The sequence below is a fragment of the Symphalangus syndactylus genome, chromosome 14 (assembly GCF_028878055.3).
Source record: "Symphalangus syndactylus isolate Jambi chromosome 14, NHGRI_mSymSyn1-v2.1_pri, whole genome shotgun sequence".
In the NCBI taxonomy this organism is placed as follows: Eukaryota; Metazoa; Chordata; class Mammalia; order Primates; family Hylobatidae; genus Symphalangus; species Symphalangus syndactylus.
The window spans coordinates 25,201,959-25,226,350 of record NC_072436.2 but is presented as its reverse complement, the minus strand read 5'-3'; the positions used below and the strand labels follow the sequence as shown (position 1 = coordinate 25,226,350).

The window sequence follows — 24,392 nt, the reverse complement described above, 5'->3', positions numbered from 1 at the left end:
TTGATAGATATTACCAAATAGTAGATAGTTCCACAGCGTTCTAGTTGACATCACCATCATCAGTGAGAGAGAGTTCTGGTTTTCCCACATTCTTACCAACAGTTGATATTGTCAGCTTTTTTCATTTTATCCATTTTGCTGTGTGTAATTATAACTTATTGTGGTTTTAATTTGCATTTTCCTGCTGATTTTTTTTTTTTTTTTTTTTTTTTTTTTTTTTTTTTTGAGACGGAGTGTCGCTCTGTTGCCCAGCCTGGAGTGCAGTGGCGCAATCTCGGCTCACTGCAAGCTCTGCCTCCCGGGTTCACGCCATTCTCCTGCCTCAGCCTCTCCGAGTAGCTGGGACTACAGGCGCCCGCCACCACGCCCGGCTAATTTTTTTGTATTTTTAGTAGAGACGGGGTTTCACCTGGGTACAGGTGTGAGCCACTGTACCCAGCCTCTAAAAACACTCAAAATTTTTTTGATGTAGAGTGTAATGTAAGAAACTAAAATATCTTTTGCCTAAATTGCCTGTCAGTTATCTTAATTCGTTAGTAATAATCTTTCTACCCCCCTTTACTTATTTATGCTTGTTTTGTTAAATGTTATTTATTTATTTATTTAGGTCCCAATTCCAAATTCCCAGAAGGGAGAATCTGATTGGCTCAGCTGTGTTCAGGTATCTAATCATGGTTCAATCAGCTGTGGCCAAGGAAGAGGGTTGGGGCCCCACTTTTGCGCATGAGGAAGTACAATTAAGGGGATCTTCATGAGCAAAGAAGACACCCCAAAGAGGTGGTGATCAGTTCCTCTTGGAAGCAGTAAACAGGGAGTTTTCATCCCATTTGGGTGCTAGCCAGAAGACTGAAAGTAGTGGCATATTGGTGAGTAGAATTACCTCCCCCTTACCTGGGAGAATGAGGCCACTTCCTGCCCCTGGGCGATTTTGCCCTGGGCAAAATGTTGCCCTGCAGGAACTCTAGTCATTCAGCATCCATTCATTCATCCAATATTTGCTGAGCGTCTACTGCATGCCAGACATTCTGCTTAGTCCTTGAAGTGCAGCTCTGAAGGATTTACTATTTTTCCAGTGTTTGTGAATGCTACTGTATACATAAAATACTGACCAATATTATATAAAATGTCATGCAGCCATTAAAAAAGGGAGATAAACATACAAAAATGTGACCCAAACTTTATTCTGCAGCCTGGACTTTTAGTCAGTTATATCTCACCTACATTGAAGATTTTCTAATGTGCTGGATTGTGCTAAATCGATTTGGTTAAACTGGAAAGTACACTTCCAGAATGCCCTACCAACAAGGCTCTGAGTTAGAGTTGGCCAAAAGAGGACCTGGGGTGAGATTTGGAAGGCAGAGTGGGAGCGTCAGCCATTCCTCTGTGGAAATCTTTTAGTCAGATGCTATGACAGACAGAGGTGCCCAGCATATAGGTTTCACCTGGTCCTCCACCCATTTGTGACTCCTCTTGGAGTATCCCACAGTTCCTTGCAGACTTTCACTTTCCCAGCCCCTTCAGGCTTTGGGTAAAGTCTCATTCCTGTAATAAAGCCCTTATTCCCATAATACCCATAATGGCTCTGCTCCCCTGAATGAACTGTATTGATACACCTACTCATAAAGGGAGACGTATCAAAAGGTGGTTAAGAGTGTGGGCTCTGGATTCCAGTGACCTGGGGGTGAGGATTAAGAGAGAGAATCCACTTGCTCACACCTGCCACACAGTTACCACCCAATAGACATTATATAACACATAATAAGTAATGGCTGCCTTCGTGGGCCCTCAGTGCCTGGGACATTGTTTCTCTCTCTCTCTGATAGGGTCTTGACTGTCAGAGGCTGGTTTGAATTAGGCTCAAAGGATCCTCCCACCCCAGCCTCCCACGTAGCTGAGATTACTGGCGTGAACCATCACACCTGATTTTGTCGATCTTTAATAGACTTACAGTTGGATTTCCACTTTCCTCAAGCCACTGTCCCTCTCTCTATCAGTGGATAACTCCACATCCATTGAAGAATCTAGGACAGCATTTTTTAAACTTGAAATAGAGTAAGACTGGAGTAGGGGTGGAAGGATGGGGAAGGGAGGTCGGATGGCTGTGGGGGGTTGGTGGGAACGGTTTGGGCAGCCTGCCTTTCTCCATGTGGAGGCCTGGATGCCCCTCCATAGCGCAGTGTCAGTGCCCTACATCTCAGAACGCTCCTGCCTCCTCCTGTGCTTTCTCTTCCAGCAGCCAGAGCCTGCAGCTCTTCTTTGGAGGAGGCCTTTACCAATACAGGTGGAAAGCCTAGGACTTCAGTCCTCCCAGGGAGCGCCCTCACCAACCACTGGCAGGTGGTACTGTGAAAGCCTGGCTCCCTGGCCTCCACCAGGCTAGCCTTAGACTCCAGAGCTCCCAGTGGGTGGGGCCAGGTTGAAGCTGCCCTCTCCAGGACTTTACCTGCAATTGCCCCCTTGCCAGATTTCCTCCCCTTTCCTCTTCTGCGCCCCCTCCCCCGCACTCTGCTTACCAGCTGTCCTCAGAGCACTTCTTTAATAAGTCATTTGCAGGGAATCCTCATTTCAGGGTCTGCTTCTGGTCCTCACACAGAAATCCCCTAAAGGCTTATGAAAGCCGCTCCTCCATCCCACCCCACCCCCAGAGATCGAGTGCTGGGAGGGTTCAAGTAATGTCTGACATTGAGGTCTCTGCGCTTAACCACTGGACTCCACTGTCTCCAAATGGGTATGTCTGGGAAGCTTCATGGACCAGGTGGGATCTGATGGGGGCACGAAGGCTGGGACTTTACTAGGTGGGGAGGTGAAAGGTGCACCAGCCCAATGTGAGGATCTAGTTCTAAGCTGAACTAGCTGGGTGAAACCAGTAAACTAGCTATAAAATGGGAAATGATACTAGTACCTGCCTCATAGGGTTGTAGTGAGGATTAATTGAGGAAATCCATGCAAAACTCTTAACCTGGCCTATTGAAAGTACTGAATAAATGTTAGCTATTATTACCATCCCTTATTTTCTCATAGTACTTTTAGGCACTTTTGTTTCACTTTGTGTCACTGTCTTGTATGCATGTGTTTATCTCTGCCTGTAAGCAGTGAGACCCTCATGGGCAGGAATCATCTTTGTTGGAAACATAAATCCCTTGTGGCCTTACCCGGCAATTCCAGATGCCAAAAATTCAGTAAATACTTGTAAAATTAAACAAAATTGACCTAGAGCAGTGGGTAGGGAGGAAATTAATAAAGAGGGGAGGAAGAGGAGAAGGAGGAACAGGAGAGAGGAGAGAAAATGTCCCTCCTAAGGATGCTACTCCTGTCTTAATTTGGGGGCAAAATACAACCTGGCCAGGCACGGTGGCTCACACCTGTAATCCTAGCACTTTGGGAGGCCACAGTGGGCAGATCACCTGGGGTCAGGAGTTCAAGACCAGACTGGCCGACATGGTGAAACCCCATCTCTACTAAAAATACAAAAATTAGCCAGGCATGGTGGCACATGCCTGTGATTCCAGCTACTCAGCAGGCTGAGGCAGGAGAATCACTTGAACCCAGGAGGCAGAGGTTGCAGTGAGCCAAGATCGCACCACTGCACCACAGCCTGGGCAACAGAGACTCTGTCTCAAAAAAAAATAAAAAATAAAAATAAAGACAGCCTAATCCTCAATGACAACCTTGTAGAGATCTTAGGCCCACGGTGACCCTCCTTCATGCTAGTGACAGTAACATTGTATGTGAACTCCTCATGTCACATCCCATAAGCCTATGTCATGACTCTGTGTTCATGTTCCCTAGTGAACTGTCCTAGAGCACAAGGACTTACATCACTGAAAGCCTGTGTTTCTACCCCCATCCCAAGAGTCATCTAGCCTCATTCTTACTTATATTCAAGGAAAAGAAAACAAGATGACATAGTAGAAGGAGCACTAGCTTTGCAGTCAGATACTTGAATTTTAATCTTGAATCTGTGTGATCTTCGCAAGTCCTTGACTTCTCTGAGCCTCAATTTCCTCATCTGTAATATGGGGATAATGATAGCACCTACCTTACAGCATTATTGCATGGATTAAAAGTAATGTGTGAAAAGTCCTTAGCACTGTGTATGAGACATAGCCCAGGAAAAAAGAGCCCCACACAGAGAAGTAAGGCTTGTAGGTTTTAATGTTTCATGACTGGTAACAGAGTAGTCTCGAGGGGATTCTTGGAGAAACTGTTCTGACTTCAGAAGCACTTCCTGTGGACAATGGAGGGCCCTGCCTCATCATACTCGGGCTTGCTGATCCACATCTGCTGGAAGGTGGAGAGAGAGGCCAGGATAGAGCCCCCGATCCAGACTGAGTACTTCCGCTCTGGGGGAGCAATAATCTGCAAAGAACAAATGTGGTGAATCATGATCAGTCCCCAACAGAATAAGCAAGGTGATCCAAAAATCTACTTATCCCAGAAAAGGTGAGCCCCATGGTCAGAAAAGAACAGGAGAAACATTGTGATAGATTAGATTATTGCTCAAAACCTTCACTTCCCCATTCTTCCCTCATTCCCTCCATGGAAAGAGTGCGCTGTTCCCTGTGAGGCTGGGCATTGTGTTTGCTTTGACCAATGGGATATTAGCAGACATAACACAAACAGGGTCTTGAAATGTGCTTGTGTACTTGGGCATATTCTCTTGCTCTGCCATGTTCATGAGAAGAACTGCCCCTGGGGAGCAGCTAGCCCTTCAGCCTGGGCCTGTTAATGAGAAATATGGACTTGACCTGAGTTGGCTGGACCCGCAGTTAATTCAGAGCCACTTACTTAGCCAAGCCTGACCTTGATCAGCTAACTTCCAGCTGACGCGCAGATGCATGAGTAATAAATGCTCATTGTTAGGTGCCCCTGAGATTCCATAGTTGTTTGTTACTTGGCAATAGCTGACCGATACAAATATCTATAAGGGGAATCTTGTTCTGTTCTTGCCTGGAGTTTGGATGCATAGGCAGGTTGGGCTGGGCTTCCTCCATTCCTGAGTATAAACCAGTCTACCCAAACCATGTTTTGAGCTAGCTGTCATCAGCCAATTATATCTCAGAAGTCCTCAAATTAATATCTACATTGTTCATACTTTCTACTAGGAATCCTGGGCTTAGCTTTTAGAAATTGATTGTCAGGTCAAACAACTTTGAACTCTACCTCAAAGGGGATCCAGAAGGACTACGATTCTTCAACTAATTTTCCAGTTTTGGAAGGGTCTAAGAATTCAGTGCTAGAGCAAACCAGATAATAAATTGATTTTTTTTTTTTGTTGCCGTAGAATCTCTTTACATATTCCCTAAATCACAGAGATCATGGAATTGTAGAATAAGAAGGATCTTTAGAAGTTATTATCCAGGCAGACAAAAGTCACACAAATGCTCCTTGAACAGATTATTTCAAGGACTGGGAATGCACAGCCACTAGCAAGGTAACAAATTTTATTGTTGGACACTTCTCATGAGAAAACTCTGGCTTCTCTTAGGTTGGTGGTCCTAAATATAAGCCCCACCCCCACCCCAAATCTGTTCTTCCGTGTCCTTGAGACTTGCCTCATCTCCCCCAGTTCCTCTATACAAATCCTGCTGCCCAATTTGGATAGGTGCTCATATAAGCACACACCTGCCTGGACACATTTGCTCCTTCTACTTCCTCTGCTTAGAGTGTCCTTTCCCTTCTGCTTTTCTTATTTAGGTTGTCCTGGTATTAATCATGTTTACTAATTAGATCCTAAACTCCATGAAGGCTAGCACATACTGTTAAAGTCAGAGCTGTGGCTCATGAATTGGGAAATGCATCAGATCACTGGTGGTTGTTTATCAGCGTAGGTGATGGGGGGCAATTCAGACTTGTTGGACCAGAATCTGGGAGTGAGGCTAGGCGTGGTATCCTGACACACAGTCCTGGTAAAAGGCCCTGCCCCAGGCTTGGCATGATGCTCTCCATAGGACAGGCCTCAGTAATGCACTATTCCTGTGGCTCTGGGTGAGAAGAGCCCACAAGTTCTCACTAGTTTCCTGCTGGTCTGCTCCGTTTCTCTGTGATGAACACCATCTGTTAGGCAGGGGGAAGGCCTGGGGCAGCCTTCCTTCATGAAGGTTCTTAGAATATTGACTGAGAACACATTTCCTCACATCAGGTCTACTCCCCAGAGACCAGCTTTATTGTAAGACTTTGTAACTTTCAACCAATGTGTTATTTCTATTCCCAACTCTTTCTCTAAAGCTGTTAGCAGCAAAGTTCCTAGAAGGAGCAAAAAATGTCTGTGTGACTGCTTGGAGACCAGAGGCAGAGGAGAAGCTCCCATCCTGCAGATGCCCAGGAGGCGAGAGGCCCTGTTGGGAGGCAGTATGGGGAAGGGCATGGCCAAGATGGGACAGTAGATCAGAGATGTTCAGGAATCAAGGAATGTCCCTGTTGAGTTTGAAGCAGAGCTGGCCCTATGACCGAACATCCACTCTTTGGAACTTTCACCCTCCTCTGGAGCAATAAAGTTTAAAGATGCCATAGTGTGACCTCCTTCTTTTCTTTCCTTCTGTTTCCCGTCTCCTGATTTCCTTCTTAACCCTCTCAATATTCTGTTTATTTTATTTATTTATTTATTTATTTATTTTTAGAGACAGGATCTATCTGAATTTATATTTAGAGACAGGTTGGAGTGCAGTGGCAGAGTTAGAGCTCATCGTAGCCTTCAACTCCTGGGCTCAAGTGATCCTCGCACCTTGGCTTTCCAAAATGCTGGGATTACAGGTATGAGCCATTACACCTGGATAATATTCTTATCATCCCAAATTCTTTCAGCCTCTTCTCATGTGACATTCCTGGGATTATGTTTGAGATCCATACTAAGTGGGTCTTCAGCCCATCAATGCCCAAGGAACATAATTCCCTAGGATAAAATTGGCTCCAGTCCAGGATGATATTGAACCCAGGAGACCAGCAAGTTATCAGGTCTGGCAGCCTGCCTCTGAGGAACTCCCAGGTAGGCAAGACTTTATACAAAGAACAGAACGGACAGAACTGAGGCAAGACCCACCTTGATCTTCATGGTGCTGGGGGCCAGGGCTGTGATCTCCTTCTGCATCCTGTCAGCAATGCCAGGGTACATGGTGGTGCCCCCAGAGAGGACATTGTTGGCATATAAGTCCTTACGGATGTCAATGTCGCACTTCATGATGGAATTGTAGGTTGTCTCATGAATTCCAGCGGACTCCATGCCTAGTGGAGATCACAGTGTCTGGTCAACAGGCATCACTTCATAAATATGCATACCTCCAGCTCCTCAAATGACCCTTCTTCGATTGTCGCAACTACCCTAGTTCAGAACCTTAATATCTCCCAAAAGGATTATAAGATCAGACCCCCTTCCTTGTCATGGCCTTTCCTTTATTGTCCCCAGTTCTGATTGATCTTTTTTTTTTTTTTTTTTCTGAGATGGAGTCTCGTACTGTCGCCAGGCTGGAGTGCAGTGGCGTGATCTCAGCTCACTGCAACCTCCGATCCCTGGTTCAAGTGATTCTCCTGTCTCAGCCTCCCGAGTAGCTGGGATTACAGGCACGTGCCGCCACGCCCAGCTAAATTTTGTATTTTTAGTAGAGATGGGGTTTCACCATGTTGACCAGGATGGTCTCCATCTCCTGACCTTGTGATCCACTCATCTCGGCCTCCCAAAGTGCTGGGGTTACAGGCATGAGGCATTACACCCGGGCTTATCTTTTACACTGTTGCCTGAAGCATATTTCTAAAGGAACATTTTTGTTATATCATCTTTCTTTTTCATAACTTTTTGAGATATAATTCAGTCATTTTCAGTATATCCACAGAAGCAAACATCACCAAAATCTAATTTTAGAACATTTTTAATACCTTCAAAAGAGACCCCCATACCTAATAGCAGTCACTCCCCATTTTCCCCTCCATCCCTGCCCCAGCCCTAGGTAACAGTGAATCCACTTTCTGTCTTTAGAGGTTTGCCTATTCTGGATGTTTCTTGTCAATGGAGTCATACACCATGTGGTCTTCTGTGTGTGGCTCCTTTCACTTAGTATAATGTTTTCAAGGTCACAGCATGGATCAATACTTCATTCCCTTTTATTGCCAAATAAGATTCCATTGTATGGATATACTTGTCATGTCATCTGACAGTCCCCCATTGCCTGCAGGTTGACATCCAGCTACTGTAGCCTGGCATCACAGTCCTCTGCAGCAAAAGGTCCTGCATGCCAAACTAGCTCTTGCCATCTGCCTGGTCTCCTTACCTCTACTCTTTTTTTTTTTTTTTTTTTTTTTTTTTTTGGGGCAGAATCTCACCCTGTTGCCCAGGCTGGAGTGCAGTGACACAATCACGGCTCACTGCAGCCTTGATCTCTGGGGCTCAAGCGATTCTCTCACCTCAGCTTCCTGAGTAGCTGGGACCACAGGCATGCACCACCATGCCCTGCTAAATTTTGTATTTTTCATAGAGATGGAGTTTCGCTATGTTGCCCAGGCTGGTCTCAAACTCACAGGCTCAAGTGATCTGCCTGCCTCAGCCTCCCAAAGTGCTGGGATAACAGGTGTGAGTCACTGCGCCCAGCTGCCTGCAGTCTTTTTTGTGTGTGTGAGACAGAGTCTCACTCTGTCACCCAGGCTGGAGTGCAGTGGTGCTATCTCGGCTCACTGCAACCTCTGCCCCCCACCTCATGGTTCAAGCGATTCTCCTGCCTCAGCCTCTCGAGTAGCTGGGATTACAGGCGCCTGGCTAATTTTTGTATTTTTAGTAGAGATGGGGCTTCACTATTTTGGCTAGGCTGGTCTTGAACTCCTGACCTTGTGATCCATCCACCTTGGCCTCCCAAAGTGTTGGGATCACAGGCGTGAGCCACCGCATCTGGCCAAGCCTCCGGTCTTTTATCCATGCAATATGATTCCACACTGTAGATAGAAGAATCTTGCTAAACTACAACCTGACCTTGCTACATTGCTGCCTACAAACTTTCTGTGTTTTAACCTCATTCTTAGTTTCATGTTATATTTCCTATTCTGCTTTTCCTGTATCTTGATTTCCTTTCCCTTTTATTTAAAATGAGATTTTCCCTATTTTTTTTTAAATAAATTTTTGGCCCTTCCTAGGAAAATGTGAGGTATGTGTATGTAATTAACAAAGTGGCCATGACTCCTGGTGTTTTTCTCTCCATACCTCACCCACCCCTTCACCCTCCCCTCCTGAGATTGGCAGGGACTATGGGCAGCACCTCACCAATAAAGGAAGGCTGGAAGAGGGTCTCAGGGCAGCGGAAGCGCTCATTGCCAATGGTAATAACCTGCCCATCTGGCAGCTCATAGCTCTTCTCCAGGGAGGAAGAGGAAGCTGCTGTGGCCATCTCATTCTCAAAATCCAGGGCCACATAGCACAGCTTCTCCTTGATGTCTCGCACAATTTCTCTCTCAGCTGGAAGGAGCAGAAATGACAAAAGGTGAATAGTGAGCTCTGTTAGTTTGGTTGTCCCATTTTGATCTCCATGAAAACCTCTTTCTCACATCGACTTTATTCTTTTTTTTTTGAGACAGAGTCTCACTCTGTCACGCAGACTGAAGTGCAGTGGTGCTATCTTGGCTCACTGCAACCTCTACCTCCTGAGTTCAAGCAATTCTCCTGCCTCAGCCTCCCAAGTAGCTGGGATTACAGGCGTGCGCCACTAAGCTCGGCTAATTTTTGTGTTTTCAGTAGAGACAGGATTTCACCATGTTGGCCAGGCTGGTCTAGAACTCCTGACCTCAAATGATCTGCCTGCCTTGGCCTCCCAAAGTACTGGGATTACAGCTGTGAGCCACCACGCCTGGCCTCACATCTACTTTAGGTTCAGTCATAGGATGATGATAGACTTGCCACAAAGATGGTCAAGGGTCACTCCATTCAATCTTAATTCTTCTACTCCTCTTTCTAAAGAGGGAGTCTCAAGTCTTGATTCCCAAGCAGGACTTTGCATGAGATTTCTGACAAAGCCTTAGGCCTTCCTGGGGGTTTTGCAGGACATATTTCTGGTCTAGACTCACTTAGATGTTTGATCTTACAGAATCTAGAGAGGCTCCCACCTAAAAATGCCGATTGCCCAGGTGGGCCACATGAAACCTTCCCCTTAGAAATTCGAGCCTCACTTACTCAATTTGTCCTCAAACCAAAGGTATCCCTAGGTAATGATATGCATCGGCAGATCTTCACTACCATTCAGCCCTGTGGAAACTAGCCCTAGTCCTGGTGTGGACATGGACAGAGGCAGCTGGTCTCTGGGGAAGGAGGGACTGCTTCCATGACTATCTGGTCTTATCCAGAGGCCCAGCCCCAGCTTAAGGCCCCCCAGTCTATCTCAGGAGAGTTTAAAGACACAGAGTCACAGAATTCTCATTGGTCCTGAGAACTTCTGGTCCTAAACCAGATTGGTTCTGAGCTCCAGTCAGAATCAGGAAAGGGGCTGGATACCTGTGGTATCCACAAACGGGCTGGATACCTGTGGTCACAAAAGAATAGCCTCTCTCTGTTAGGATCTTCATGAGGTAGTCCGTGAGGTCACGGCCAGCCAGGTCCAGACGCATGATGGCATGGGGCAGGGCATAACCTTCATAGATGGGGACATTGTGGGTGACACCATCACCTGAATCCAGGACGATGCCTGTGGACAGAGAGGATCAGGCTTATAAAAATCTTATTCTTGTCTTTCATCAGTCTCTTTCTAGGACTGTTACCAATGAGCTCTGACTACCATATTTTCCTTTACCAGTTAAGAATATTCACCCATCACAAGAGTCATCAATCATATCTTTTATTTTTTATGTATGTCACTTTTTCCCCCCCAATGAGACTGTAGGCCTCTAGAAGGTGAGTAAAATGTGTCCTTTTTTTGTATTCCTTGAAACACATAACTGGTAATGCATACTTGTCAATTTGCATTAAGTCTACATTGCATATTCTTTTTTTTTTTCTGAGGCAGAGTTTTGCTCTTGTTGCCCAGGCTGGAGTGCAGTGGCGCGATCTTGGCTCACTAGAACCTCTGTCTCCCATGTTCAAGTGATTCTCCTGCCTCAGCCTCCTGAGTAGCTGGGATTACAGGTGGCTGCCACCACGCCCAGCTAATTTTTTGTATTTTTAGTAGATGTGGGGTTTCACTATGTTGGCCAGGCTGGTCTTGAACTCCTGACCTCAGGTAATCCACCTGCCTTGGCCTCCCAAAATGCTGGGATTACAGGCATGAGCCACCGCATCCAGCCTCATGTTTCTTAATCTAACAGCCACATCATAACTGATGAGAAAACATTACAATATCACCACTATTATTTAATATTGTACAGGATGTTCTAGCCAATTGCAGTGAAACAGAAAATAGAAATAGGAGGTATGACTACCAAAGGGAAACAAAATTGTCATTATTTGCAGATAATGTGGTTCTATATAGAAGACCCAACACAATCAATTAAGAAACCATTAGACCTAGTTTGCTGGTTCAGCAAGGGCCAGATGCAAAATAAATGTCCAGAAACCAGTAACTTATTCTTGTGTAAGGATCTGAATCATGGCATATTTTATAATAAAAATAAGAGGTAACCTAAAGCTCCAGCAATAGAGAAATGGTAAAATAAATAAATAACGACACCATCATACAGTGACTACCACGTGGCCATTAAACATGATGTTTGCAACGAAGTGCAAGGTTGGGGCACGGTGGGTCATGCCTGTAATCCCAGCACTTTGGGAGGCCGAGATGGGCAGATCACTTGAGGTCAGGAGTTCAAGACCAGCCTGGCCAACATGGTGAAACCCCGTCGCTACTAAAAATACAAAAATTAGCCGGATGCAGAGGCAGGTGCATGTAATCCCAGCTATTTGGGAGGCTGAGGCAGAAGAATCACTTGAACCCGGGAGGTGGAGGTTGTGGTGCGCTGAGATCACATCATTGCACTCCAGTCTTGGCAACAGAGTGAAACACCGTCTCAAAACGAAAACAAAAACCAAAGTGCAAAGCGCAGGATATGAAACTGTATATGCCATGCATTTCTCCATCATTGTCCTTATCACATGCAGTGAAATTATCTTTTACTTTCGTCTATCTCCCACTAAACTGTTAGCTCCATAATGACGAAGTCTGTCTTATTTGTCAGTGTGTGCCCATGGCCTGGTACCATGTTTGGCACATTGTAGGGAGTAATGGAAAATATAATGGATTAATGAATGGATAAATCAGTGAATAAATGATGAATGAATGTTTAAACAAATGTTTATGGAAGCTGTCAAGTCCCTATTAAAGACCATTTTATTTTGAGATTTCCTCTGCTACCCTGAGCACACTTCTACACCAAGGCCACTTATAGTCATGTCCACATAATGACATTTTGGTCAACTTTGGACCACATACACAATGGTGATGCCATAATATTATAAGGAAGCTGAAAAATTCTTATTGCCTAGTGACATCATAGCTGACATCACATCATAGGGCAACAGTTTATTCACGTGTTTGTGGTCATGCTGGTGTAAACAAACCTACTGCGCTGCCAGCTGTATAAAAGTACAGCACATACATTATATACAACATACTTGAAAATGACAATAAACGACTATGGTACTAGTACTGGCTTATGTATTTCTTATACTTTTTTTTTTTTTTTTTTTTGAGACAGGGTCTCACTCTGTCGCCCAGGCTGGAGTGCAGTGGTGAGATCTCAGCTCACTGTAGCCTCTGCTTCCTGGGCTCAAGCAATTCTCCAGCTTCAGTCTCCCAAGTAGCTGGGACTGCAGGTGTGAGCTACCAATGCCCGGCTAACTTTTTGTATTTTTTGTAGAGATACGGTCTAGCCATGTTGCCCAGGCTGGTCTTCAACTCCTGAGCTCAAAGAGATCCACCTGCCTCGGCCTCCCAAAGTGCTGGGATTACAGGCATAAGCCACTGCACCCAGCCTCTTATACTATGTTTTTAATCATTATTTTAAAGTTTACTCCTTCTACTTATTTAAAAAAAAAAAGTTGATTGTAAAACAGCCTTAGGCAGGTCCTTCCGGAGATATTCCAGAAGGAGGCATTGTTATCGTAGGAGATGACAACTCCATGCATGTTATTAACCCTGAAGACCTTCCAGTGGGGCAAGATGTGGAAATGAAATACAGTGGTATTGATAATCCTGAACCTGTGTAGGCCGAGGCTAATGTGTATATTTTAGTTTTTATCAAAAAAGCTCTAAAAGTAAAAAAATAAATAAATAAATTTAATAGGAAAAAGCTTGTAGAATAAAGGATATAAATAAAGAAAACATTTTTGGCTGGGGTCGATGGCTCATGCCTGTAATCCCAGTACTTTGGGAGGCTGAGGTGGGCAGATCACTTGAGGTCAGGAGTTCGAGACCAGCCTGGCCAACATGGGATGGATCTGGAGAGGAGAATGGTCAGCCCTGGAAATTTCTAATTGACATTTAAAGGGTATACTCCTTTTTTTTTCTTTACTAAATAAAGAAAAGACAAAAATAAGCCAGGCATGGTGGCATGCTCCTGTAGTCCCAGCTACTTGGGAGTTTGAGGCAAGAGAATCACTTGAACCTAGGAGGTGGAGGTTGCAGTGATCTGGGATCGCACCACTGCACTCCAGCCTGGGTGACAGAGTGAGACTTTATCTCAAAAAAAATTTTAAAAAATCATGGGAGGCTGAGGCAGGAGAATCGTTTGAACCTGGGAGACAGAGGTTGCAATGAGCCGAGATCGTGCTACTGCACTCCAGCCTGGTGACAGAGCAAGACTCCGTCTCAAAAAAAAAAAAAACAAAGTCAAAGAAAAAAGATATTTTTCTATTACTGTCACTACAAAAAAAGTAAAAATGGCTTTAAAAATTAAAAAGTTTATAAGGTAAAAAACATTACAGTAAGCTAAGGTTAATTTATTATTGAAGAAAGAATAATTTTTTTTTTTTTGAGACAGAGTCTCGCTCTGTCACACAGGCTGGAGGGCAGTGGTGTGATCTTGGCTCACTGCAACCTCTGCCTCCCAGGCTCAAGTGACTCTTCTGCCTCAGCCTCCCAAGTAGCTGGGATTACAGGCGCCTGCCACCATGTCCAACTAATTTTTGTATTTTTAGTAGAGACGGGGTTTCACCATGTTGGCCAGGCTGGTCTGGAACTCCTGACCTCAGGTGGTCTGCCCACCTCAGCCTTACAAAGTGCTGGGATTTCAGGTGTGAGCCACCGTGCCTGGCCAAGAATAATATTTTTATAAATGTAGTACAGCCGATGTGTACAGTGTTTATAGTCTACAGTAGTGCACAGTAACGGTTTAGGTCTTCACATTTTCTCACTACTCACTAACCCACCCAGAGCAACTTCTAGTCTTGCAAGCTCCATTCATGGTAAGTGCCCTACACAGGTGTACCATTTTTTATCTTTGATACCATATTTTCACTGTAACTTTTCTATGTTTCAATATGTTTAGCTATACAAATACCTAACCATTCTGTTACAGTTCCCTGCAGTATTAATTATAGTTAAATGCTATACTGTCTGTAGCCTGGAAGCAATAGGCCATGCCATACAGCCTGGGCATGTAGTAGGCTATAGCATCTAGGTTTGTGCAAGTACACTGTCTGATGTTCCCACAGTGACAAAGTCACCTAATGACACACATTTCTCAGAACGTATCCCTGTCATTAAGCAATGTGTAACTGCACTCACATTTCCACCACCACAGGTTCTACTCTTTCTGCTTCATGAAGCAGAAACATTCCAGTATTGTTGGAATGTGTGTATGTGTAGAATCTCCTGGAATTATTACTGTAAGGGAAACAGTTCTTGCTGGATGTTTTTTCCAACTATACCAGGTAGGCTCACATCTGGCATTCCACATGGGCATTCTCACCTATTATCCCTAAGCAAGACTTTGCCTGGACTTCAGCTGTCCGTTTGATTCTTCTGAGCAGGAGCCTCTTCAAGACCCCAGCTTTTCCCTACCTCCCCTGAAGTCAGAAAAGGAATGGATTACAGGATTACTTACCTGTCGTGCGGCCGGAGGCATAGAGGGAGAGCACAGCTTGAATGGCGACGTACATGGCAGGGACATTGAAGGTTTCAAACATGATCTTAAAGGACAATGAAGAATAAAAGATTATCTGGCAAAAATCACAGCACTTCTTGGCCTGTAGAATGGTTTGTAATCTCATTAAGGGCAGGAACTATGCCAGTTTGGTAGTTCATTATTCCACACCCACTCCCCCAGGGCCTGGCATGGACTACGGACATAGCAGGTCCTCAGAGAGTTCTGTTGCACTGATGTTTGAAGGGGAGAAAGTATCTGGCCAAGCATCCATGTTGCATTCTTGTGCCAGTGTTCAAATCTTCCTGGCTTCTTACCTGGGTCATCTTCTCCCTGTTGGCCTTGGGATTTAGGGGAGCCTCTGTGAGCAGGGTGGGGTGCTCTTCAGGTGCTACACGCAGCTCATTGTAGAAGGAGTGGTGCCAGATCTAGTGGAGACAAAAGCCATATAAGCCTGGCAGACTCCCAGTGGCTGGAAAATTCTGACTGACATTCCCATGCTGGGAGAGTGTGGCACCATGTTACACAGGATGGGATGGATCTGAAGAGGAGAATGGTCAGCGCTGGAAATTTCTGATTGACATTTAAAGGGTATACTCCTTCTCAACAGGGCCCTAGGTAGGACTCAGACCTGGAACCACTATTTTCTATGTGTTCATTATTTCCATTTGACCTTCCCTCTTCTTCACTCTACTACAGTCTCTCCCCTGCCTTTGTGCATTGAGTGATGCAAGGCACATTGTATCACTCAAGTGTTCATTGCTTTCTGGCTTCTAGCTATATTTGGCTGATAGAAGATTCCTGCAAGAGGCTGGCAAGTAGGAGGGCAAAAGAAGTCAGGGTCTATCCCCTGACAATGGCGTGGCCCTACATGAGCACAGTTCCTGTTGGGCAGCCCCTCTTTCAGAGCTCAAGCTCTCACTAAGCTCCAATGACACTGCCCTCATCACCTGACCCCTTCATGTTTAGGAGTGTGAGAGCTCCCTCTGTTGCTGGTTCTTGGGTGCCTCGACACCCCTTTGTAGTTGCCTTAACCCTATGCACATTTCTGCAGGACATTCATTTAACCAGTTGTAAAACCCCAGCTGAGTATACACTGTCAAACAATTTCAAAACCCCAGCTGAGTGTACACTATCTCCTGCTGAGAATCTGACAGAGGCACTTGGGCTCAATTTTCACTGTCTATTATTGGCCAGGCTGGTGCTTTAAAGCAGGGTTTCTCAATCGCAGCTCTATGACATTTTAGGTTGGATAGTTCTTTGTTGTGGAGGGCCAACCAGTATCCCTGGTCTCCAACCACTGGATGCTAGCAGCAGTTTTCCAGTTGTGACAATAAAAAATATCTGCAGACATTGCCAAATGTCCTTTGGGAAGCAAAATCATCCTGGTTAAGAACCACTGCTTAGCCTGGGCAACATACTGTGGGCCTGTCTCTACAAAAAGATAAAAAATTAGCCAGTCATGGTAGCGCCTGCCTGTAGTCTCAGCTACTCAGGAGGCTGAGGCAGGAGGATTGCTTGAGCCCAGGAGGTCAAGGCTGCAGAGAGCTGTGAACATGGAACTGCACTCCAGCCTGGGCGACAGAGTGAAACCCTGTCTCAAAAATAAAAAAGAACCACTGTTTTAGAGGAAGTTAATTTCTTCCTGTGTCCAGTTCCTTCTTCAGTGATCAAGTACGACCAAAAAGGAGTCTTTCAGAGGGATTGGGCAAAGTGTAGCAGGGACATGGGGCTTTGGTTTCCTTAGAGGTGAGGCACAGGGTCATTTGATGCCATTGGACTCATGTATTTATGGGTTGCCAGGTTTGGGCTAAGACGGTGGTAAGTGTGATGAGGGCAGATATGAATCAGACATGGCACCCAATTCTCAGTTGCAAAGTCCAGAGGGGAGAGAGACGTTTAAAAAAGACCAAAACAAACAAAAAGAAAGACACAAGTCACATTTTAAGTGAAGGAAGAGGTAGGAGTAATTCATTATCTGAGGGATTTAAATGGGCCTTGAGGGCAAAAGGTCTCCAGAGGCTGCTGCAAAAGGCATCCAAGGCAGAGGGAATGGCACAGGCAGAGGCCCTGGACTGTAAGCGTTGCACAGGAGCTTGAAGGACAGCAACTGGTCTTAAGCAGGGGACCCCATGCTACTTAAAATGTGCTTCCTCGAGGCCCTCTTTCAGAGTCACCTAGGATCATCTGACCCACTGAACCAGAATCCTTGGGTGTTGGGCTCAAGCATCTGCACTTGATTTTAGTTTATTTTTTGGAGTTTTTATACCTTAAAAGTTAAAGATGTTGATAATTTTTAAAGTTAGAAAAATATTTTTAAGGTTGAGTGTGGTGACTCATGCCTGTAATCCCAGCACTTTGGGGAGCTGAGGCAGGCAGATTGCTTGAGCCCAGGGGTTGGAGACCAGCCTGGGTAACAAAGTAAGACCCTGTCTCTACAAAAAATTAAAAAATCAACTGGATGTGGTGTGCACCTGTGTTCCCAGCTACACCGGAGACAGAGGCAAAAGGATTCCTTGAGCCCAAGAGGCTAAGACCGCAGTGAGTTATGACTACACCACTGCACTCCAGCCTGGGCAACAGGGGAAGATCCTATCTCAAAATTTTTATTTATTTATTTATTTATTTATTTATTATTATTATTATTATTTTTTATTTTGAGATGGAGTCTCACTCTATCGCCCAGGCTGGAGTGCAGTGGCGCAATCTCGGCTCACTGCAAGCTCCGCCTCCCAGGTTCACGCCATTCTCCTGCCTCAGCCTCCCGAGTAGCTGGGACTACAGGCGCCCGCCACCACACCTGGCTAATTTTTTGTATTTTTAGTAGAGACAGGGTTTCACTGTGTTAGCTAGGATGGTCTCAATCTCCTGACCTCGTGATCCACTCGCCTTGGCCTCCCAAAGTGCTGGGATTACAGGCGTGAGCCACCACGCCCGGCCAAAAATTTTTTTAATGGAATAAAAATCTCCCCTGTGTCCATCACCTAACAACCAACAGTTAACATTTTGGCTTTTTTCTTTTTCCTAATCTTTTGTCTTTATGTATTTTAAAATTTATTACTATCATTATTTATTTCATATCCTTTTTTTTTTTTTTTTTGAGACGGAGTCTCGCTCTGTCACCCAGGCTGGAGTGCAGTGGCGCAATCTCGGCTCACTGCAAGCTCCGCCTCCCGGGTTCACGCCATTCTCCTGCCTCAGCCTCTCCGAGTAGCTGGGACTACAAGCGCCTGCCACCACGCCCGGCTAATTTTTTTTGTATTTTTAGTAGAGACGGGGTTTCACCATGCTCTCGATCTCCTGACCTCGTGATCCGCCCACCTCAGCTTCCCAAAGTGCTGGGATTACAAGCGTGAGCCACCGCACCCGGCCTTCATATCCTTTTATTATTATACTATGTTCAAATTTGTTTTATAACATAAATTATTTCACTTTTCATAATATTTTTAATAAACTAAACAAACTTCTGAAAATGCTTATATAACATTTTATCATATACTATCATATATTTAATCACATTACTATTCTGTCTTTGATTTTTGGTTATAAATAATCCTATGATAGTTATCTTTGGGCATATTGCAATTTATGTTTTGTATTCAGGATGTTTTCCAAAGAAGAAGATTCTAAAAGTGGAATTACTGGGCTAAAGAACATGGCAATTGGAAGACTTTCTGATTTCTGTTATTAACAAATAGGCTAAACCACTCCTTACTTCAGAATAAAAAAGTGGCTGTTTTACCCCATTCTTACCTGAATTCAGTGCTCTCACTCTTAAAATATGAAATAATTTGATAGGTAAAAATCATACCTATTTTACTTTGATTTTTTTGTTTCAAATGAGTTTAAATTTTTTCACATTTGCAACTTTTCATAATTTTTGTTCAGCTAATTAAGTGTTTGTTTTTTATTTGTCTGGGGGACACTTCATATTTTTAATTGTCAATTTGAATTAACTGTTCATATTAATCCCTCATTGCACTTTTGTTTTGCAATTTGTTATTTGGCTTTTAAATTTGGTTATTTTTGAGATATTAAAAGTTACAATTTTTTAAGAAGTCAAATTTGTCATTCTTTTTCTCTATGACCACTCTTACTAGAAATTTGATTAAATGCTCACATTAACTGTATTATATTTTTGGTAATTTAAATGTTCACATTTAACTTTTATATTTAATTGACATGTGTTTGGTGAAATGGTATGAGCTTAGGGCTATAAACCAAGATTCTCCAGCTCCGAAAATAACTAATCAGTTGTCCCAGAAATAATTTGTTGACTAGCCCTTTCCTCCTTTCTGATGCTAGAAGTTTCATTTATTATATATTTCCTCTTTACCTTTTTGCTGGTACCAAATTGTTTTAACTTTATAATTTATATTGTATTTTGTTACATTATGTCTTCCTTCATAATTTAAAAAATTCATTTTGTTCTCATAACTGTTGCTAATTTATTTCTGCAAACATACTTTAGAATTATGTCACATAATTTTTATTGGAGTGCAATGAGCCTATAAATTAATTTGAGGACATTTGACACTTTTACCCAATTTGGTTTTTCTTTTAAGGCACACAAGATATATATATATAATGATTTATAGATATATAATGAAATGATTATATATATAATGAAATGATTTTATATTTATACATATATACTTTAAAAAATATATATATATAGAGCCTCACTCTGTCACCCAGGCTGGAGTGCAGTGATGCGATCTTGGCTCACTGAAACCTCTACCTCCCAAGTTCAAGTGATCCTCCTGCCTCAGCCTCTGGAGTAGCTGGGATGACAGGCACCCACCATCATGTCCAGCTAATTATTGTGTTTAGTAGAGACAGGATTTCACCATGTTGGTTGGCCAGGCTGGCCTCGAACTCCTGGCCTCAAGTGATCTGCCTGCCTCAGCCTCCTAAAGTGCTGGGATTACAGGTATGAGCCACTGTGCCTGGCCTTAAGGCACATAATTTATTTTTTAAGAGTTTCTTTAAAGAGTTCACACATTGTCACTACTGTGAATAAAATAGTTGGTCTATTATTTGTCTATTGTGTTTTCTTCCTTCCTTCCTTTTTTTTTTTTTTTTTTTGAGACATGGTCTCACTCTATCACCCAGGCTGTTGTGCAGTGGCGTGAACACAGCTCACTGCAGCCTCCACCACCTGGGCTCAAGTGATTCTCATGTCTCAGCCTCTTGAACAGCTGAGACCACGGTCATGTGTTACCATGCCCAGTGAATTTTTACATTTTTATTTCATAGAGATAGGGTCTCACCATGTTGCCCAGGCTGGCCTCAAGCTATCCTCCTGCCTTGGCTTCCCAAAGTGTTGGGATTACAGGCGTGAGCCACTGGCCTCTATTATGTGGGTTTTTTTTTTTTTTTTTCTGAGACGGAGCCTCACTCTGTTGCCCACAGTGGAGTGCAATGGCACAATCTCGGCTCACTGCAACCTGTGCCTCCCAGGTTCAAGTGATTCTCCTGCCTCAGCCTCCCAAGTAGCTGGGATTACAGGCACCTGCCACCACGTCTGGCTAAGTTTTGTATTTTTAGTGGAGACAGGGTTTCACCATGTTGGCCAGGTTGGTCTCAAACTCCTGACTTTGTGATCCACCCGCCTCGGTCTCCCAAAGTGCTGGGATTACAGGTGTAAGCCACTGTACCCAGCCTATTATGTTTTTAAATTAGATACTGTTACATATACGTGAATCATATGTGTCACTTATTGAGCACATAAGTATGTTCCATGCCTTGGGATTATACTAAGCATTTACCTAATTCAATCTCCAAAGCAACCTAATGCACAAAGTGTTTTTTATCTTCACTTTACAAATGGGAAAACTAAGACTTATAGGGTGGGTTTGCACCTGGATTTCCTGCCATTGCCTCTAATGTCTGTGCTCTTACCCACTCCACTGTATAACGTGAAATCTATTGCATTTTATGTGCAGTACTTATCTCACATTGAGTGACTCAATCTAGGATTTAGAGAAAAGTATAAGTGAATTACAGACTTCAAGTCAACATGCCTCATTTCCAGTTGCAGTCTGCTTAGTAATCCCCCTACCACATTTCCAAAGACAGGCATTGCAGAAACAAGAACACTCAGCCAACTGTCAGCAGAGTTAATCACAAGAATATTAGAAAGACTCTATTAACATTTTGCACACATAATTTTGTTTACCATGAGCTCCACCATTTAAAAATCCCGCCCACCCACAATATTTTCTTAAACAAAAAGGCTTCTAGAAACCCTGAGAGAGTTCTACTTAAAAACTTTCATTGGAGGCTATCATCATAGTCTAGCATCAGTCCATCTATGTGAAGTCTTGACAGGGAAGGTAAGAATGAGAGATGGCTGTTTGCCTCTCTTGAGCCAGCACCAGCATTTTAAAGAAGGAGTGAGCACTGGCCTGAGTAAATATTGCAGGAAAAGATGATCATGGGGATCAGGCAGGGACAGGTCCTCTGATGCCAAGACGGGGAGTTAGGAACCCCCTGTTGGTTAATGAAGAGCTACTGAAGATTTCTGAGAAGGTGAGTGACATGAGCTGACCTGTGTTTAGAAAAATCAGCTTTGCAGCAGTGTAGAGAATTAATTCGGTGAATGAGGGCAAGAGACCAAGAAATCAGCCAGGAAGCCATTGCAATAGTCCAGGGAGAGATGTTGGCAGCCTAGGTTGGAGAAATGGTCGTGGGGCTGAAAAGAAAGGAAAGACAGAAGTGAGAAGCATTTTAGAGAGAGAGTTGACAGAGCACAGTGGCCTATGGATACGAGGGTCACGATGATGGGTGATCATTAAAGCAGGCTCGTTAAGGGGAAGTCTACAGATACCTTCTCCATGTCATCCCAGTTGGTGATGATGCCGTGTTCAATGGGGTATTTGAGAGTTAGGATCCCTCGCTTGCTCTGAGCCTCATCCCCCACATAGCTGTCTTTCTGGCCCATTCCCACCATCACACCCTGCAATACAAAGAGAAGAAAAGAGAAATGAATTGGCTGAGGGCTCCACACAGAGGGATTCAGGCACTGGAAGGTCTCTGAAGAAGGATGAGGATGAGAAAAACCGCCTTTCTTCCCCTGGAAACGGGATAGCAGGAGACAGGATGGAGCAGATACCAGTGAGTATGAAGGTGTCAGGAAGCGAAGGTGGAGGATTTCTTGTGTGGTGGCCTTTCTTCTTTCTCTTCAGACAATGTTGTTTTCTGAGATGAAACAAGCCCCACCCATACACTTCTTCCCCTCATCCTGCTACATACACAGACACACACACACACACACACACGACTTGTATGTGCCCTCCTCAAGTCCCCTGTGCCTGCTTAGATCTCCAAATCTTTGCTATTCTACCTGCTGAAATCCTTCTTATCATCAGGTATTCCTTTTTCTGTGACACCTTTCCCTTCCTGTGAAATATTTTACCTCTATTACAGCCCATGATCTCTGGTTAGTTACGTGTATTTCTTCACAAAGTGTAAATTTCTGAAAGGCAAGAGGCTTGTTCAATCCCATATAATTTAATTTTTCCAAACCTGGCAACCCCCCAAATGTAAGCCAGACATAATAGTGTCATTGTGTGCCTGATGTATATTGGTTTTGGCCTTGAATATTTCTATTTAAAGGGTCCTGCTCTATCAGTTAATCAGAAAAGAACTCCCTATACCTGGCGTGCATGCACGCATACACACACACACACACACACACACACACACACACACACACACTTCCTTCCCCTAACCCCCAGCTCAGCAGGGTCTCCACAGTGCAGCGCTTACTCCTAGTGGCTCAACGCCTGATATCCAGATGAGCACACACCTGGTGACGAGGGCGGCCTACGATGGAGGGGAAGACGGCCCGGGGGGCATCATCTCCTGCGAAGCCTGCCTTGCACAGGCCAGAGCCATTGTCACACACAAGCGCGGTGGTCTCCTCTTCACACATGGTGTGTGTGGCCGAGTGAGCTGGGGACTGGAGCACCTTGGGATTTGGGGGAGAAGAGAACTAGTCAGCCACTTGTCAAATCAGTTTGGAGACAGTTTCTTGGCTTTGGGGCCTGACTCTACCTGCCACCAGGGCACACTTCCAGGAGGGACAGGCATGGGCTTGGCCTCCCACTCTCTGGCAGTTGAGCCTCCTCCCTCTGCCCTGAATTGTGAATTGTGTCCCCCCAAAAATTCATGTTGAAGTTCTAACCCCCAGTACACAGAAGGTGACTGTATTTGGAGATAGGGTCTTTAAAGAGGTAATTAAGTTAAAATGAGATTAATGCAATATGGCTGTCATCCAATGTGACTACTCCAGTAGGATGAGTGTCTTTAGAAGAAGAGGAAATTAGGATTCAGATGCATGTAGAGGGTAGGCCACGGGAGGATGCAGTGAGAAGGTGGCCATATACAAGCCAAAGAAAGAAGCTAAAAGTTCTGGAAGGACACCTAGCAAACCGATTATCATGATTACCTCCGGGAGTGTGGAGAGGAACTGGGAGAGGAAGTGCTGGGTGATATCTATAATATTTCAATTTTTTTTACAAGGAGGCTGCATTTGCATATAGTTTATATAATTAAAAATCAATAGCATAACATAGCACTAAGGAAAAAATAGGCAGTGGTTATAGGTGAAATGTACACTCCTAAGGGTAGAAGCACCTTGATGAGGAAGGGGCACTCTGGGAGGAGAGAGGAAAAGAAGGGACTCCATGATGGGACTCACTGCTTGTTGCCTCGACAGATGGGGACAACAGAGGATTCCCTCCCCCATGCTGAGATCCGAATTAGGATGGATGCAAACTAATGAAGAAATTAACTTTCCCAACATCTGCTGAACGCATTCTTTCTTTCTATTTTTCTGCCTTCCTTCCTTCCTGTATCTTTCTCTTTCTCTTTCTTTCTTTTGAGTTACAAACAGCATCTGACAAATTCCTGGCATTTGGTGGTGAAGGAGAAGCAACAGAGCCTCGGAAGATGGTCAGAGATTGCCTCCTACCCTGTGAGGACCCAGTGAGGTGGGGCAGAAGTGGGGAAGGCCCCAGCTGAGGGGCCGGGGAGGCAGACTTCCAAAAGTCCAGAGAAAAGAGAGGCACCAGGCACAGAAAGAGAAGGCCGGCTGAAGTTTTATCCGGGATGTGCAACCGCAGGTGCCTATGGCATGGAGCGGGGAGAGGGGAACTTCTAAAACCTGTGACCCTTGGCCCCAGATGGCCTCGTGCAGAAGCTGGACAGAGAAGACCATACTGAAGCAGAGAAGAGACAGCACCACAGGCCTGAGAACGTGAGGTCTGAAGGCTAGGTAGACGCTGAGCAGAGGCTTGTAAACATTTTCAAGACTGAAAGGAAGCCCTTCCCAGATATGTTCA

The 24,392-nt window shown here is 44.4% G+C and overlaps 1 protein-coding gene across 3 annotated transcripts in view; it reads right to left on the bottom strand.

Moving 5' to 3' along the window:
• Positions 1 to 3,925: 3,925 nt before the first annotated feature.
• The window catches only part of ACTG2 (actin gamma 2, smooth muscle), a 28,444-nt gene continuing 7,977 nt past the window's right edge, over positions 3,926 to 24,392 (bottom strand). The window contains exons 2-9 of one of the 3 annotated variants that reach the window (XM_055243741.1): positions 22,856 to 23,017; positions 21,875 to 22,003; positions 15,360 to 15,470; positions 15,004 to 15,088; positions 10,491 to 10,652; positions 9,242 to 9,433; positions 7,040 to 7,221; positions 3,926 to 4,359 (exon numbers count right to left, since the gene is read on the bottom strand). In XM_055243741.1, the coding sequence (XP_055099716.1) occupies positions 4,216 to 4,359; positions 7,040 to 7,221; positions 9,242 to 9,433; positions 10,491 to 10,652; positions 15,004 to 15,088; positions 15,360 to 15,470; positions 21,875 to 22,003; positions 22,856 to 22,981 (1,131 nt within the window). In that variant the 5' untranslated portion in view covers positions 22,982 to 23,017 and the 3' untranslated portion in view covers positions 3,926 to 4,215. Of the gene's footprint in view, positions 4,360 to 7,039; positions 7,222 to 9,241; positions 9,434 to 10,490; positions 10,653 to 15,003; positions 15,089 to 15,359; positions 15,471 to 21,874; positions 22,004 to 22,855; positions 23,018 to 24,392 lie in introns of those variants that run through there. The other 2 variants (XM_055243742.1, XM_055243743.1) reach the window with 2 other exon arrangements.